Raw genomic sequence first — 15,157 nt, forward strand, 5'->3', positions numbered from 1 at the left:
ATCCAGTGCTGTAGTCTATAAAAAAAAATGCAGCTTTCTTGAGCAGAATATTGAATCTATGAATCTATCCCAGCAAAATCAGGACATTCACATATGAAAAGGGCAGCACAGAACCTAGGTAGGAGCTGGAGGGGATGCTAAAAACTAATCAACAGAGCCCCCATTTCAGAAACAACCACACAGCAATACCATGGGCTATATGTTCCCTGACATGTGCTTTTGGCACCTGCTTTGATACAAAGAGCTTGGTATTTGTTTTTGTACCAGATCACCCACTATTGGCAGTCAAAAATATCAAATGCAGACCTGAGTGCTGTTTAACACAACTGGCAGCAGAGAGGCCACTTGCTCTCCAGAACCACTCCTGTTCTTACCTGTCTTAGGAACTGCAGGTAAAATTCAGCAACGTTTTCCCTAAGGATTAGGGTATTAAAGCTACTACAGGTGAAAGTGTTCAATTCTTGATGTAGGTCCTTGAAAAAGAATTACTATTTCTGCCTTAGCCACTTGCCTTTCGTGCTTACACAGATAACCCCCAGGAGACTAACCACAGGAAACGTGGTTTATGTTAACTGGGTCTAGACTGCTTTTTCCATTTAATTTTGAATTTAAAGACAGATTCTCTGCTGACAGTTGAACAGGCATAATCCTGAGAAAGGACTAAATGCTGAAATAGTTTCTTCCCTTGATGATGAAATAAGCACTGTTTTGGTCCTAAAGGCTATTTGAACTAGGAAATCCTTAGTAGCATCTAGTGAAGAAAAAATGACCAAAAAGGATGCAAGCTTCTCAACATCGTGTTCCCTGTATCCTGAGCATCTGGGAAAGCTTCATCTACCAACACAGGGCTCCAAATCCAGCTCAGCTGCTCCCGCAGTTGCCTGTTTTTTTGACATCGACATCCAAAAGAGCCGATCCCCCACTCTGTGGGCCTGCTGATGTCATTTAAACAAATACTTTGTGTCTGACATAGGATACAAGCATTATCAGATTTCTTAAGCTTTAAACTCCTGATCCTATTGTGTCCCCCAGCTAGCACATACAAAAATAAAATGCTGGTGACGGCTGTTTCCAAACTTGTTCTGTTTTTCAAAGTTTCTCTGAAGTTTTTTCCTTCAGCAACAAAACTCAGAAAACACGACTACGCTTCAGGGAGGGAAAAAACACACACGTGAAGTAATGGCTCAAGAATTTCACTCCAAAGACTCCAAAAACTCTTCAGAGCACAAGCAGAAAGGCCTTTGTCTGTCAGTACTAATAAAGGAAAAACACAATAAATGTAAAATAGCAAGCTTCACAATTTCAGGTGCATATTACGCTGTTTATAAATGAGTAAGTCGTGCAGGTATTACCCAAAACCACATGAAAGATTTGAATAGCTGATAAATTACTATTTTAGCCCACTCTAGCAGCTTACTCTGCAAATACTGTAAAATTCAGCATGAAATAAAGTGTCAGACAACTCACTATTTATATTTTAATACTGATGCAATGATTCTACTTCTCAAAAGGTATCTGCATGAATTTAAAATCTGTTCTTTCTAACAACTAACCGTTTATTTTTTCAAGTGCCATAGCAGTTTGGTGATTTAAAAACTACATCATCAAACCTCCAAAAGCCACCTCAGAGAGAAGTGCCAGGCTGGTTTCACTGATGAGCAAATTTAAACATGGACGTTAAACCTCCTCGTGGTCTAGTTCATAGGACCCCATCCTTTCCTCTCACTCACACACAAACTCCAGGCAGTAAACGAGTACACAGCAACAGCAACAGCAGTCCTCGCTGCAGTGCTGGGAGATAGCACTGGTCCTTTGAGAGACAAAGCTTTAGTATCTCCTAAGCTTCCCTAAACCATTTTCACTTTTCTATAAATAAAACTGCTTATCACCGTACTTAAGCTCCAGGAACTTTAATTAGACCAGGAATTCATCTAATGATTAGATAAAGGCTGTTGCAGTGAATTGGTAACAGTCTTAAAACCAGAAAGCTCTCTCCTCCTTTTCCCTCTTTACATGAATCTTACTTCGGAAAGTAAGCACTGTCAAATAAAAAAATTAAAGAAGAGCCTCCTTTCAAAAGCATGTTTTAAACTTCCATTTACTTAGAGGAAATAATAACATGCCTCAGCACACCCTCTAAGTAAAAACTCTGCCTTGCACATAAGGCTTAAAAACCAGAGTATTAAACTTCAAAAGAAAGTGTAAACTAGGTAAAAATTCAAAATACTGGATTCTTCAGCAGACTTCTGAAGTGTCCTGAGCACAAACATTACCACATGCAAGACAAAGATTTACATCAGTAAAAGCCTCATGAGCTACAGCATTCACTGACAAGAGTTAACTATCGAGTACTCCTTCTGGTGTTTGTTACTGGAGCCACCTTTGTTTGACCTTGAAGCTGCTGGATCAGTGCACTGGCCTGCAGCAGGAGCTGTTTCCAGAGGCCTGCCAGGAGGCCGGGGTGTCACATTCTCCCGCATTGTGTTTATTCACAGGCACAACCCAACCTCCCAGAGACACCAAAACTGCTGCGACTCGACAGCGGCTATTTAGTGCTTTGTGAGTTTGGCTAGGGGACCAAAGTCACTTTTGAAGTGTGCAATGAATATACAGATCTATTTTAAAAGCTGTGCCCCAGTTAGCACTTAAAAACAACACAGTTTTACGCTAGTTGGGTCAAATTAATTTTATTATGCTCCATGATGAATTGCCACCAGTGCAACATCCTATTCACTGTACATTTCAAAAATTCACATACTAAAAGTTTCAGTTCGATAAATGGAAAACTGAATGATTGAGAAGTTCTTATGGATTTCAAACGTACAAGTGGCTAGCTGATACTGTCTATGCACATAGAGTGTTGAGAAACAAAAGCCTCATGCTAGTTTGTTAATTGCTAAGGCTACCTGGACAGTCATTTAACCAGAATATATAAGAGAGGCCTTCATTACAATGTTTAGCAACAATGCACCAGTATCATGAAATGCTATCTTCTGCTCAGAGTGCAAGTGGCGGAGTGCTGAAGCATGCAGTTATGACTAACTTAACTGCTGTTGCAGTCTTTATGCCAGAAATTTATCATGTACAAACACTACTTTAAAGTAAATATTAACCTGGACACCACAGAATGTGAGTGTTCTTTTCGTATGAAGAAAAAGAAATAGAAAAACCAAAAGCTTTCTTTGGCCAGTATCTACAAATCAAAGTTTTATTCAATAATGTAACTTTAGAGCTCCCAAAACCTGGAACAGAAGTTTGATTAATAAACTGTGATGCTTAATTATTAACTATATTACAAAAAGTCCAATTCTGGGAACACAACAGCTAAACATATCTAGTAAGTAGCATGTTAGGAAAACCTCTAGGCCTCATCTGCTTAATTTTAAAATGCCCTATATGCAATAACCAGAAGTTACACGAAAGCCATACAAGTATCTTCCTTATACACGAGTTCTTAACCCTACTGCCATTTAGCTACACCAGGCTGCACTTGCACTTGATCCAATGCTCAAGCCATTACAGCAGCAAAGCTTGTAGGAAGTGTTTCCAGCAGCAGAGGGCAATGCAAAAGTTACTGCAAGAAAGTGAGACCACCTGGAAAGTTTTTTCCTCAAGTTATGTGCTTAAATTACTCTTGGAAGGAAGTTAGCATCCTCTGAATAATTTAACTACAACCTTACCTCTCCCACTACTTTTCAGCAACTTTCCTTTCTTCTCATATGACTAAATTAATTCGCTAAAGACTAGGTTATAACTTGGGTTAGAAATCCAAGCCATATCATGCAGGTCCAGCCTGTCAAGATCAGGTCAACACTGGGTTTCAGTCAATACAATTCCGATAACTTAAATTTAGTTGATAGCTTGTCTACAGTCAAAGATCCAGGACACTATGCATTAACTACGCTCCAAATATGACTCAACTAAACATTCTGTGTCAGATAATGTGGCTTTATAAAAAGATTTTCTACCTGAAAATTACAGTAAGTACAGTAATTACTGCTGCAGATATTAATTACCCACGTAGCATAGATTAGTATTTTGTAATTGGCAGATATGCCAAATTTTACTGCACTACAAAGTACAACTTATATAAATGTGCAAGCTGTGAAATGAGAATCCCATTTGCCATCCACTTACTCAAATACTATTCTTGTGAATCGGGTTCTTGCTGTTCATCACAACCCTTGGTCTTAAAGCCAACATACGAAGACAGAATATTGCCAGAAGTTCAGTACTTAATCTAAGTGTATACTCTGAGTTAATGGCTTTTCAACTTTATGGATGTAGGATTGGTGTTTCAGCATTTGTTGTGTACCATAACGCAAAGACTGCAAAGTAATACCACTTACGTTTACTTTATTAGTACACCAATGTCCTACAAATTTCTAAAAGTAATTAAACATTATTGAAGCAAGCATTAAACGCAGCCCTTCAGCCTGAAAACCACATAAAATTGATTTTAAAAAACAAATCAAACTGTAGCAATTGCCACCCTCCAATATAGCCCCCAGTAATTTACACTTCTTCATTCTGAAAGGAAGAGCTGGGAAAGAAAAAAAGACTGAACTTGTCTGCATTAAAGATGCCTTTACCACTATTACAATGTAAAGCCACCCTGTTTAACTCCAGCTAGAGTTCCCTAACTGAAGTATTTGATTACTACTGCTGTTCGATAGTAGTCAGTATTGCTACAGTCAGGGCAAGGCAATCTTCACAACTAGCTGTGCATTTCTGTAGTGATTTTGTTTTATGTAAAGCATACTGCTAAGATTTGAACTGCAATGTTGTGATGTATTTGAAACCATGCAATAGTATAAACCAGCTTCAACATTCATGTAGCACTGCATTTGAAATGAAGGGGCTAAATAAACTAAGAGCTGCATCACTTAAAGAACATAGTGCTATACTAGGTTTTAATAAGAAAATTTAGATACAGAAAAAGTAGGGTATGAAAATAGTGTTTTCCTTCTTGCATTATAACTAAATTACATTAAGGTATTTGTCAAGTCTCACATATTACATTTAAACTCCCTTATTGATGGAATGGAAAGTATTCACATGTACATGATCATCCAGGTGTAAACTTGCACACATTAACAGGGAGTAGCTTTGTAGAGGATTATGACAAACCTTTACAGATTAAATGAGGTATTGCACAGATTAATAAAAAAGCAAAAGGCAACAAAAATATACAGCAAATTGGTAGAACATTTACATGATAATTTTACAGAATCCATAGACAGAAAGTAGTGTTTAGTATATCATTCACCTTAAAAAATATATATATATAATAATAATATATGATCAATCATCCCATTCGTCATCATCCTCAAAGTCTTCTTCATCATCTTCATCCTCATCTTCATCTGCAAGACAAAAAAGCAAGTCGCTTGCATTCACTGAATTAACATGATAAAAGTATTACTGACTTCTCCCACAACTTTCTGAAAATGGAACAATCAGTTCAAGGAGGTCAGGACAATACACTTGGTAATACTCTTTTAGAATTGCTAGACATGACATTCAGTTTGGATAGATACTGGATAAAAGTTAAATCTGTTTCCTTTCTCACTCCTTTCCCCGGGTAGGAAAAACGTACCCCGTTTTCTGCTGTGACACAACCAGAAGTTCTCATTTAACACTTACTACTGTTACTCTTTCTTAGAGTAATACTGAGAGCAGTCGGCTTGCTCCAGATTGGGGTTTGAACTTCAAAGACAAATTAAATTCTGAAATGTAAGAACTGGTTCACTACATAACAGGATTTCTGTTTACTGTACAAGCAGATTAAATAAAGTTTGTGAGCTAACCCACCATGGTTACTGGAATATTCTAAACTGTGCAACGCACATCAACTTCAACATCAATGTTTGTTGTTAACTTTATTCAGCCTTCCACTATTTTTATATGTATCATAATCTAAAAATTGTGACCTGTTAAAATTAAACTACTCACTCATTAGGCAAGAATATTTCCTTCCCTAGGAAAATGCTCTATTTAGCACCCTTTGGCATTTAAATTATGTGAAGTATCAAATATGGAGATTACTACATAGGGTAGCAGATAAACAAACAGTATTGCACTTAGTCAAATGGTCTGCACACTGCAAGTGCAGTTTTGGTATCAAGACAGGCTCTGGAAGAAAAATATATCAAAGCCTAACCAGAAGAGATGTAACCAAACAGCTGCACGGCAGCTACTGAACCGCATTTATTACAATCTGCTATTTGGGAAATGCAAGTCCTCTTTGCAGCCTTATTTTTTCCAAGCACTAAAGTGTGAGAAGCTGATTCAGTACTGGTATGGGACTAGTCAAGTAACAGTAGCTGTCTATTATTCAGCAGGTAGCATCCAAAGCACACTGGAAGCCACAGTTTTAAGAGTATGAATCTTTGCAAGAGCTTTGGCGTCTAGAAACAGAAAAGTGTTAAAAACCTTCCTTCCAAGACTTTTGACAACTCGGTTTGTTTTTATCCATCAGATGTCTGATAAGTCAGTTGTAAAAAACAAAACAAAACAAAAAAGTCTCTGTATCAACCTTGGTTAGTGATTTTTAATTCAGTATTACTGCAAACTACTATACACCAGTAATTCAGAAGTAGCATGAAGTTAATTCAGTCCATCACTAGGGGACTGCCTTGCACATTCTGTATTGGAATATATGCTGAAAACCCTGTTTTTTCCAACAATATTATGTTGAATAGAAGCGTTAAGTCTTGAAAACCTGACACCATGAGGTCAGAAAAATTCTATCAGACTCACCTGAAGAATGAATGGCTTTGCTCCTCTTCTGCATAACTTCCATTAACGCACCCACAATTCCTGAGGTGGGTGCGGGTGTAGGTGGTGCACTCTCCTGACCGTCAGATACCTTGAAAAAATGACACATTAGAAAGATGCAATTAGCAAAACAGAACCTCTGTATTTCGAGACAAACTTCCTTACAAAATTAATGAGTTTATTTTCAGCCAGAAGGAAGAGTGAAACTGCAGGTTGTTTCTTTAGCTCAAGCTAAATTTTTATTTATTAAAAAGTCAACCTTTTCTCTTTTGCCATACAAAAGAACTGCAGTCAAGATTAAATATTTCAGCTGTGACTATCATGAAGTGAATGCTCAGCTAAAGAAAAGCTTCTTAATATTGTTTTATAGGCATGACTGGTGTGACTGCAATATCATTATTTATTTTATTCTTGGTATATACCACAAAATATTTTTTCTTGCTTGAGTTTGATAACCAGGTCTGCTTTGGGTTGATAATCCCTTCTGAAAGTAATAGACTTTGTTACTGTGTATCTGTACTGGCAAAGAAATATTAACATACCCTCAACACTTTTTACAACAGAACCCTGGAGGCAAAATTATTTTGAAGATATTCAGTGACATCAGGAAGAAATAGTAACAGTAATAGCCTGAGCTGCAGCAGGAACTGCAGAGGTGTCCCTCACGGGTGGCACTTTTCCAGAGACAGAATCATAGAATACCAGGTTGGAAGGGACCACAAGGATCATCCAGTCCAACTTCTCGAGGTAAGAGTATAGCTGAAATGAGATGAGTCAGCACCCTGTCACGCTGAGTCTTAAAACTGACCAATGTGGGGGAATTCACCACTTCCCCTGGGAGATTATTCCAATGTCTGATTGATGTCATGGTAAAACAATTTCTTCTGGAGTTCAATCAGAATCTCTCCAGAAGGAACTTGTGTCCGTTACCCCTCGTCTTCTCCATGTGACTCCTTGTGAAAAGAGAGTCTCTATCTTCTTGGTAGCCACCCTTTGTGTACTGGTACATGGTAATAAGGTCCCCCCTAAGCCTTCTCTTCCCACGGCTGAAGAGGCCCAGTTTTCTCAGCCTTTCTTCATAGGGCAGGTCTGCCAGTCCTCTGATCATCCTCATGACCCTTCTCTGGACCCCTTCTAACCTGTGTCCACATCTTTTTTGTATACCGGGGACCAAAATTGGACACAGTACTCAAGGTGTAGTCTGACCAGTGCTGAGAGGGATAATGACTTCTTTGTCTCTGCTGGTGATGCCCTTTTTTAATGCAACCCAGCGTCCTGTTGGCTTTCTTTACAGGTCCAGCACACTGTTCGCTCATGTTGAGTTTTTCATTCAGCAAGACCCCCAGGTCCCTATCCACAGGGCTGCTCTCTAGCCAGGTGGAATCCAGTCTCAGCTGCATTCTTGGATTATGTATATGTATGACAGGCAGCCACCTCCGTACAAGCCTCAGCATTTGCAGGGCCCAGATTCATTTTAAGATGGGGAAAAAAAAAAAATAAATCTAGTGTTTGCATTTGACTATCATTGCTGCTGAACTCATCCCCTGCAGTTGTTTAGACAATTTTACTGAGGCATTCAAGAGACCAGCAACCTCCCATAGCTCTCGCAAAAGTTCCTCAAAGCCACAATACTGTGGTATTATCATTGTAGGATTTATGCTTAAAGCTTTACTGAAAAGTGAGAAATGAGTTTGAAACAAGGATAATTTCATGCACCAATGCTCATCTATAGCAAATATGTATTCTAAGCATTTTCTCAGTACTACTGTTTAAAGCATCACTTCAAAAACTCTAAAAGCTATGATGCAGCCCAAAACAGAGCCCTAAGTTACTTCTCGCACTGCAATACTGCAGTCATTTGCACGTTCCAAGGGGACACAGATGAGAAATAGCTTTTACTCACAGATTTCAGCTGTATACCCTGTCGAATCTGGTCTAACAGTGCATCTCTTCCTGAGCAGGACACCGGTCGACTGTTCTGTTCTACTTTCTTTAACTGAGCTCCTTCTCTGATTTGATCCAAGAGTGCTGCTTTGTTTCCTGCAGGGACTGGAAGTTGGTGATCAACCTCTGAAGGAAGGCCTGGTGGTGGAGGAGGACCAGGAGGCGGTGGAGGAGGAGGAGGTGGCGGAGGAACAGATGACCCACTTGCCGGTGGTGGTGGCGGTGGAGGAGGGCCGGATGGTGCAGCTGATGAATGCACTGGTGGTGGTGGAGGATACATCCTGTTTGGAGGAGGTGGGGGCACTGCGGCACCAGGTCTGGATGGAGGTGGGGGTGGAGGTGCTGCTGTGGGGGCTCTTGAAGGAGGTGGAGGTGGTGCCCCCCGGCCCCTAGCAGGGGGAGGAGGAGGGCCTGAGCTATGGGGAGGTGGTGGTGGAGGTGGAGGGGGTCCTCCTCTGCACGGTGGTGGTGGAGGTGGAGCTGAAATGAAACAAACCAATTTGCAATTACACCCTACTCAATACCCGTAAGTCTTTCAGAGACTAGCAGAAAAAGAAAAAAAGGCTTTGCCTTGCCTTTTGCAAGGATCTCTGTGCCTGTGCAAATTTTACCAATTCTGGATTAAGTTGAATAAACTGAATATAAAGTAGGCTTATATGCATGCAAACCAAGCTGAAATAGCCCCTATGTCTGTCATGTATTTTGTAAAAGAATCAACACTGCAGGAAGCAAGGGCAATACATAAAAAGACTAATTAAAGTCACTAAACAAGCTTGGTCATTAATTTTGGTTTGGTCTTGCAGTAGTAATTTTTCTTCATAATCCAAGTGTATCTTAAGTTAGTGTTTCAATTTCTTATGACAAAATGCAGAAAAACTTCAAAAGAATCCTCTAAAATTTTGTTGAGCTATGACAGAAGACAAGAGAGAGAGTTTTAGAAAATACACTTAAAGTGAAATATAGTTTCCACTTTATAAGTGATCCATTATTTTATTAAGGAATTTCAGAGGCAAATATTTTTTGAAGCATCATTTGCTAGTTACAAAAAAACCTCCTAATGCATTACACTGAAGCATAAACTCACAGGTAGTCCCTTCTACTGAAAATTACTTCCAGCAGTATCTTCATGGAAGAGACCACAGAAAGGCAACAGCTTCAGGGCTACCTCAGTGCACAGGATCATTTCTATGATGCAACCTTGTAATGTACTGTACTCGTTCTGCTAATGACATTTTAAATAGTCCCATTTCATTTCCTCTTCCACTAAGCATCTAATGGCTTATGGTACTTTAGGTTGTGTTGTTGCTGCACAGAACTACTTAACAATCCAGCTCTTACAACTAAGAAAATTCACATTTGATTTCATATGCTTTGATAACAAAAATGGTATTATACTCAAGAAGATACTTCTTTACCTCTTTTATTATCTCCTTCCTGTTACATGCTGAGGAATTAGGCTGTCTGCACTGGAATAGAGAGGGGATATTCCGAAAAAGGGGATTTTGTGGAAGTAGGAGACACTAGTGCCTCAGTACCTTCTTCCCTGCTCATCTTAAGAGAAGCGTACGCTTCCTAAAATGACGTGTTATGTTCTTAAGTTCCACAAACTGCTCTGTTTTCTTCTGAAAAACAACACGGGGAGAACCTCCTCTCAAAGGTGATATATTTTGAAAGAGATATACTGCCAACATTCTTGATTACCACCATGGTTGACATGACTGAAGTTTCCTTTTTGGCCACTGGAGGCCAGTATTTTCACATATAACTTACCACTACAGACAGTTTTTCTGTATTACTGGAAAGATACACACCATGGTCATGCTCCAGAGTCTGTAATGTCTGTACATTTTGAACACAAGAATTACATTTTCCTGCGGGGAAGGGGTTTATCTGCATCCTATCTAGAAAGATATGGCACATGCAATTTGTGGAAATGGAGTTCAGGTTTGTAAGGCCTGTCTGCACTCAACTGAAGTGAAATGAGGGTGGAGAAGCAAGGAGGGAACATCATTACCTCATCCTCTCTCCCTTCCCCCCAAAACAGATGGTACAAGCAAAGCAAAAAGATAACTTAGTTTTTTTATAAATGCACATTAAGCTGAGTATGGCTATTAATAAAAAAGTTTGTAAAATCTTCTATTGATGGTATTCTCCTCCCCCTCTACTCTGCCCTGGTGAGACTGCATCTGGAATATTGTGTTCAGTTCTGGGCCCCTCAGTTCAAGAAGGACAGGGAACTGCTGGAGAGAGTCCAGCGCAGGGCCACAAAGATGATTGAGGGAGTGGAGCATCTCCCTTATGAGGAGCGGCTGAGGGAGCTGGGTCTCTTTAGCTTGGAGGAGACTGAGAGGTGACCTCATTCATGTTTATAAATTTGTAAAGGGCGAGTGTCAGGAGGAAGGAGCCAGGCTCTTCTCTCTGATGTCCAATGACAGGACAAGGGGCAATGGGAGCAAGCTGGAGCATAGGAGGTTCAACCTGAACATGAGGAAAAACTTTTTTACTGTGAGGGTGACAGAGCACTGGACCAGGCTGCCCAGAGAGGTTGTGGAGTCTCCTTCTCTGGAGACATTCAAAACCCGCCTGGACACGTTACTATGTGACCTAGTCTAGGTGATCCTGCTCTGGCAAGGGGGTTGGACTGGATGATCTTTTGTGGTCCCTTCCAACTCCTAATATTCTGTGATTCTGTGTATTTAACTTAAAAAACCCCACAACCAACAGTACCAAAATGAGTGAAAAGGCAAGAAAAACAAGAAATTAACTTCTTTTGGAGTAGAACAATGTGACTGCAGCTCTCTAGTCAGCATCCTAGCAGGGTAAATACATCAGCACAGAAATTCTTGCAATGAAACACAGAAAAGCGTGTTTCAGTTGAGAAAGAACACTTCAAACAGCAGTCAAGCCTATGCATCAAATAACATAACTGCGGATAAACTCACTGAAATACTGGAATATTTTATCTACCTCTATCAAAAAGCACAAAGGTAGATTATTCTCATGCATGTTAAAGATGAGGCAGCTTTTCCTTCAATTGCATACATGCAAGTGGCTATAACTTGAAGTTAAAACATATAAAGAAAAATGGCCAATTTTAAGGTATTTTAAGCTATCGCAAGACTCTAAGGCAAGTCTTCTCAACCAAATTTTATGGTCAGCAGTCTAGGATCAACAACAGAGTTAAGATTATATAAAGAAGCTGACAGATTTTTTACTGAGAAAGAAAATAATATCTGAAATTTTGCTTGCAATTAAACTAAGAAGTTTGATGATAACTTTTAGTATTGCAGTCAGATGTAGACTAAGTTTTCTCATCTAGGAAAGAAACCACACAGCAGCATGAATACTTTGAAGCATATGCTCAAATGCCAGCTCAAATACATACCGCTCCACCGCAGGGGACCTAAGGAACAAATGTAACAAGTCATTGCATCCTCAACCTGTATCTCTTCAGTCACTTGAACAATTCATCCACTAGTTCACAGTGCTATAATTTCAATGGCATTTATATCCTATTTCTCTTGAGAAGTGTTCCAGGCAAACGTTTGAAAATTTGACACGTTCCCGTAGATAATGCATCAGCTGAGATCACACTTAAAGGTTAGGTCGGGAATGGCTTATTTGAGAGTTCTCTTGCAGCAGAAGCCTGCTCCAAACTAGTACTTTTTACTCCAAATTATAAAAATACACATTTAAAAAAATAATATAAAATTTGCAGGCCTCTAGGTGTTGCAAGACTCATTACCCAGTGGTGCCAGGGTACATAGGCACCATACATACACCTGTCAGCCACGTACTACTGTTACACCTGACAACAGCAATATGGCTTCTAAGATTTTAACTTATCTGTAAGACTGAGTTTATAAATAAATATGCAACATACACAGTCTGAAAAATCTATATGGAACATACTGCACAGCTTTGCAGTCAGACTAAGTTTAGTGCATCCAAATTACTGAAGTGACATAGGTAAGATCTTTACTTTTTAGGGAACAAGTACTCTCATGGGTCAAGAACAAACATTTTTACATAGCATATGGTGTACAGAAACATTATGAAATTCAATGCAACTGCAATGACATGAAGTCCAGAGAAGAGAATCAAAAACTGCTTTTCATCAACAGCTTCTACTCTAATTCTTAAGGCAAAAAGCATCCTGCTTTTTTCATGTTTTCATGTGGAAATAAAAGGAATCCCACCTTGTCTGCGCAGTTCATTTTTAACAGCTTCCACACCTCCTGTTTTTTCAATGAAATCATAGATGACCTTTGAAGTTTCTTTGTCTTTCAGCTGAGCCTCTGAAATTCCACACAGATCAAACAGATTTTTCAGTTCTGGGTCTAAGTTGTTTACCTGCAAGTAAGATACATTATTTTTAAGCAGCTTGAAATAGAAGAATTTTTTAAAATATCACTTGCATTGGGAAAACCACCACCACAACCTATGGAGTTAAAAGGAACAGCAAAGCTGAGGACATGTCTCTGGGTTGACTTTTCAGCCAGAAAGGGCTATTCTGGGAGACATAAGTACCTTGCACAAAAACTTAAATTTTGCATGTTTTCCCCTCAATCCCAGATCTCTATTCCCTTCTACTCCAACATCCCTGTATGTTTGAATCATATCATAAAATCACAATTTTTAACTATATTGATGTACAATTAACTTTTCATTTAATGCCAATATTTACAACTTCCATTAAAAAGCCTCTAAAGCATTTAATCATTCAGTGTCTTCAATAACTTATGAAATAACTTACATCAAAGCCTGTGTTTGGGTCCCAACCAACATGTCCAATGTGTCTAAAAAAGCAGAAAAGACCATTTAATCAGCATGAAAAGAAGCTTGTTAACAAAAATAACAGGACATCAAGATAACTAGAGATCACCACCAGCTTCCACCTCCAGTTTCATTAAGACATTAAGAAATTCTTACTCCTTAATGCTCCACTTGAGAACTTCCTATACTCCCACTTTCTGTCTTGTGTCAAAAAGACGAAACAGAGAAGTCATTTCACCCCTTAGATTATGGTCTGTGACAAAACATGAAGGCCCCATGCCTTCCTGTAGTGCGTATGGGTGGTGATGGAGGGACTGCACAGAGATCAAGGTAGGAGTTTGGCCTCTATACAGACACTGGACTTCAAGCTACTGCCATTACCTTATGTGATGCTACCATCAGCTAAAAAGGCAGAAGAGTTTGTGCCTCTACAAACTGTGTCATGCAACTGCTGTAAGCTACAGAAGACAGAACCAAAATTTTACCACACAACGAATTTTGGGTTTCTTTTTGCCAATGGCCAATTCTATGCAGTTTTCAGGTAGTGTAACTCAAGAGTTTTAAAAATCTCAGGTGAGTTGTTAGTAACCAACACAGTTTAGGCTAAATTTGTCAAATTACAACAAGGACTCTTTGGCTGTCCTTAGACAGTGTCCAGTGCAACAGACCTTGTATTCTTGCTTGGGTCTGTTAGCACCACCAACAGGACAGGTTTTTGTAATGAGAACACTGAAGCTCAGTGATCAGTTTTGGTCTTGGTATAACTGTGATTAGTTAACTCCTCAGTTTGAGGGGCAAGAAAAAAAGTAAAAGATCTGGTTTAAAATTACATTATGCTACAGAAAAGGCAAAAAAGGAAAGCCCATTTTGCCTAAATATTTAAATGCCTTTCACTAACAAAATATGGGATTTATTGATTACAGAATTCTGGATGTTATGCTACAGCTTGCTTCACATAAATGAGACATGCATTTCCCACAACATAGAGTTGTATTTGATTGTAATGTATTAACTGGAATATACAGCAATAAATTATATTAATGTTAGAGTTTGATTATTTTTTGGCTCAAAACACTGCAAGTCCACATCTGTCTAACAGAAGGCATTTAAAAATTTTATGTACTGATTGCAACTTCGATCTGGCATAAACAAACAGTGACAATGCTGGCCTCAACCAGTACCACCGCTCAAGTACCTGTGTATGCTGAAGTCTATACCAGCAGAGCTATAGCAGTGATCAGCTACCAACCACTATTCAATTTTCTTTGTTTCATTCTTCCTTCTTTTCTGCATTTTTCAGTTTACAAGACATTAAGATGCAGCACTTCACTGATGCTCAGATCAGAACGAACATGGTTGATGTGTGAGTTTTCTAAGCACAGTCTGGTTAGAGAGAAGCATTTTAGCCTCTCTCCTACCTTCTGTCCACAATCCTATTCTGCAGAGCACTCTCTCAAAACACTGTGCAGTAACATTACTGTAACTGGGCATATCAGCATTACTTTTATCACAGAATCACAGAATCTCAGGAGTTGGAAGGGACCTCAAAAGATCATCCAGTCCAACCCCCCTGCCAGAGCAGGATCACCTAAACTAGGTCACACAGGATGAGCGTCACATCTGCAAGACCAGGTTGGCCCTGAATGTCTCCAGAGAA

General features: G+C 39.3%; 1 protein-coding gene across 1 annotated transcript; it reads right to left on the bottom strand.

The window, feature by feature from the left end:
• Positions 1 to 4,898: 4,898 nt before the first annotated feature.
• WASL (Wiskott-Aldrich syndrome-like) lies at positions 4,899 to 13,523 on the bottom strand (the record flags this gene model as incomplete). Its single annotated transcript, XM_010191999.1, has 6 exons — positions 4,899 to 5,366; positions 6,763 to 6,871; positions 8,684 to 9,204; positions 12,110 to 12,127; positions 12,924 to 13,077; positions 13,481 to 13,523. Coding segments are annotated over 6 exons (907 nt in total), but the record flags the coding sequence as incomplete, so codon positions are not given.
• Between the last annotated feature and the right edge of the window lie 1,634 nt (positions 13,524 to 15,157).

This window comes from Mesitornis unicolor, unplaced genomic scaffold (assembly GCF_000695765.1).
Source record: "Mesitornis unicolor isolate BGI_N332 unplaced genomic scaffold, ASM69576v1 scaffold28459, whole genome shotgun sequence".
Taxonomy (NCBI): Eukaryota; Metazoa; Chordata; class Aves; order Mesitornithiformes; family Mesitornithidae; genus Mesitornis; species Mesitornis unicolor.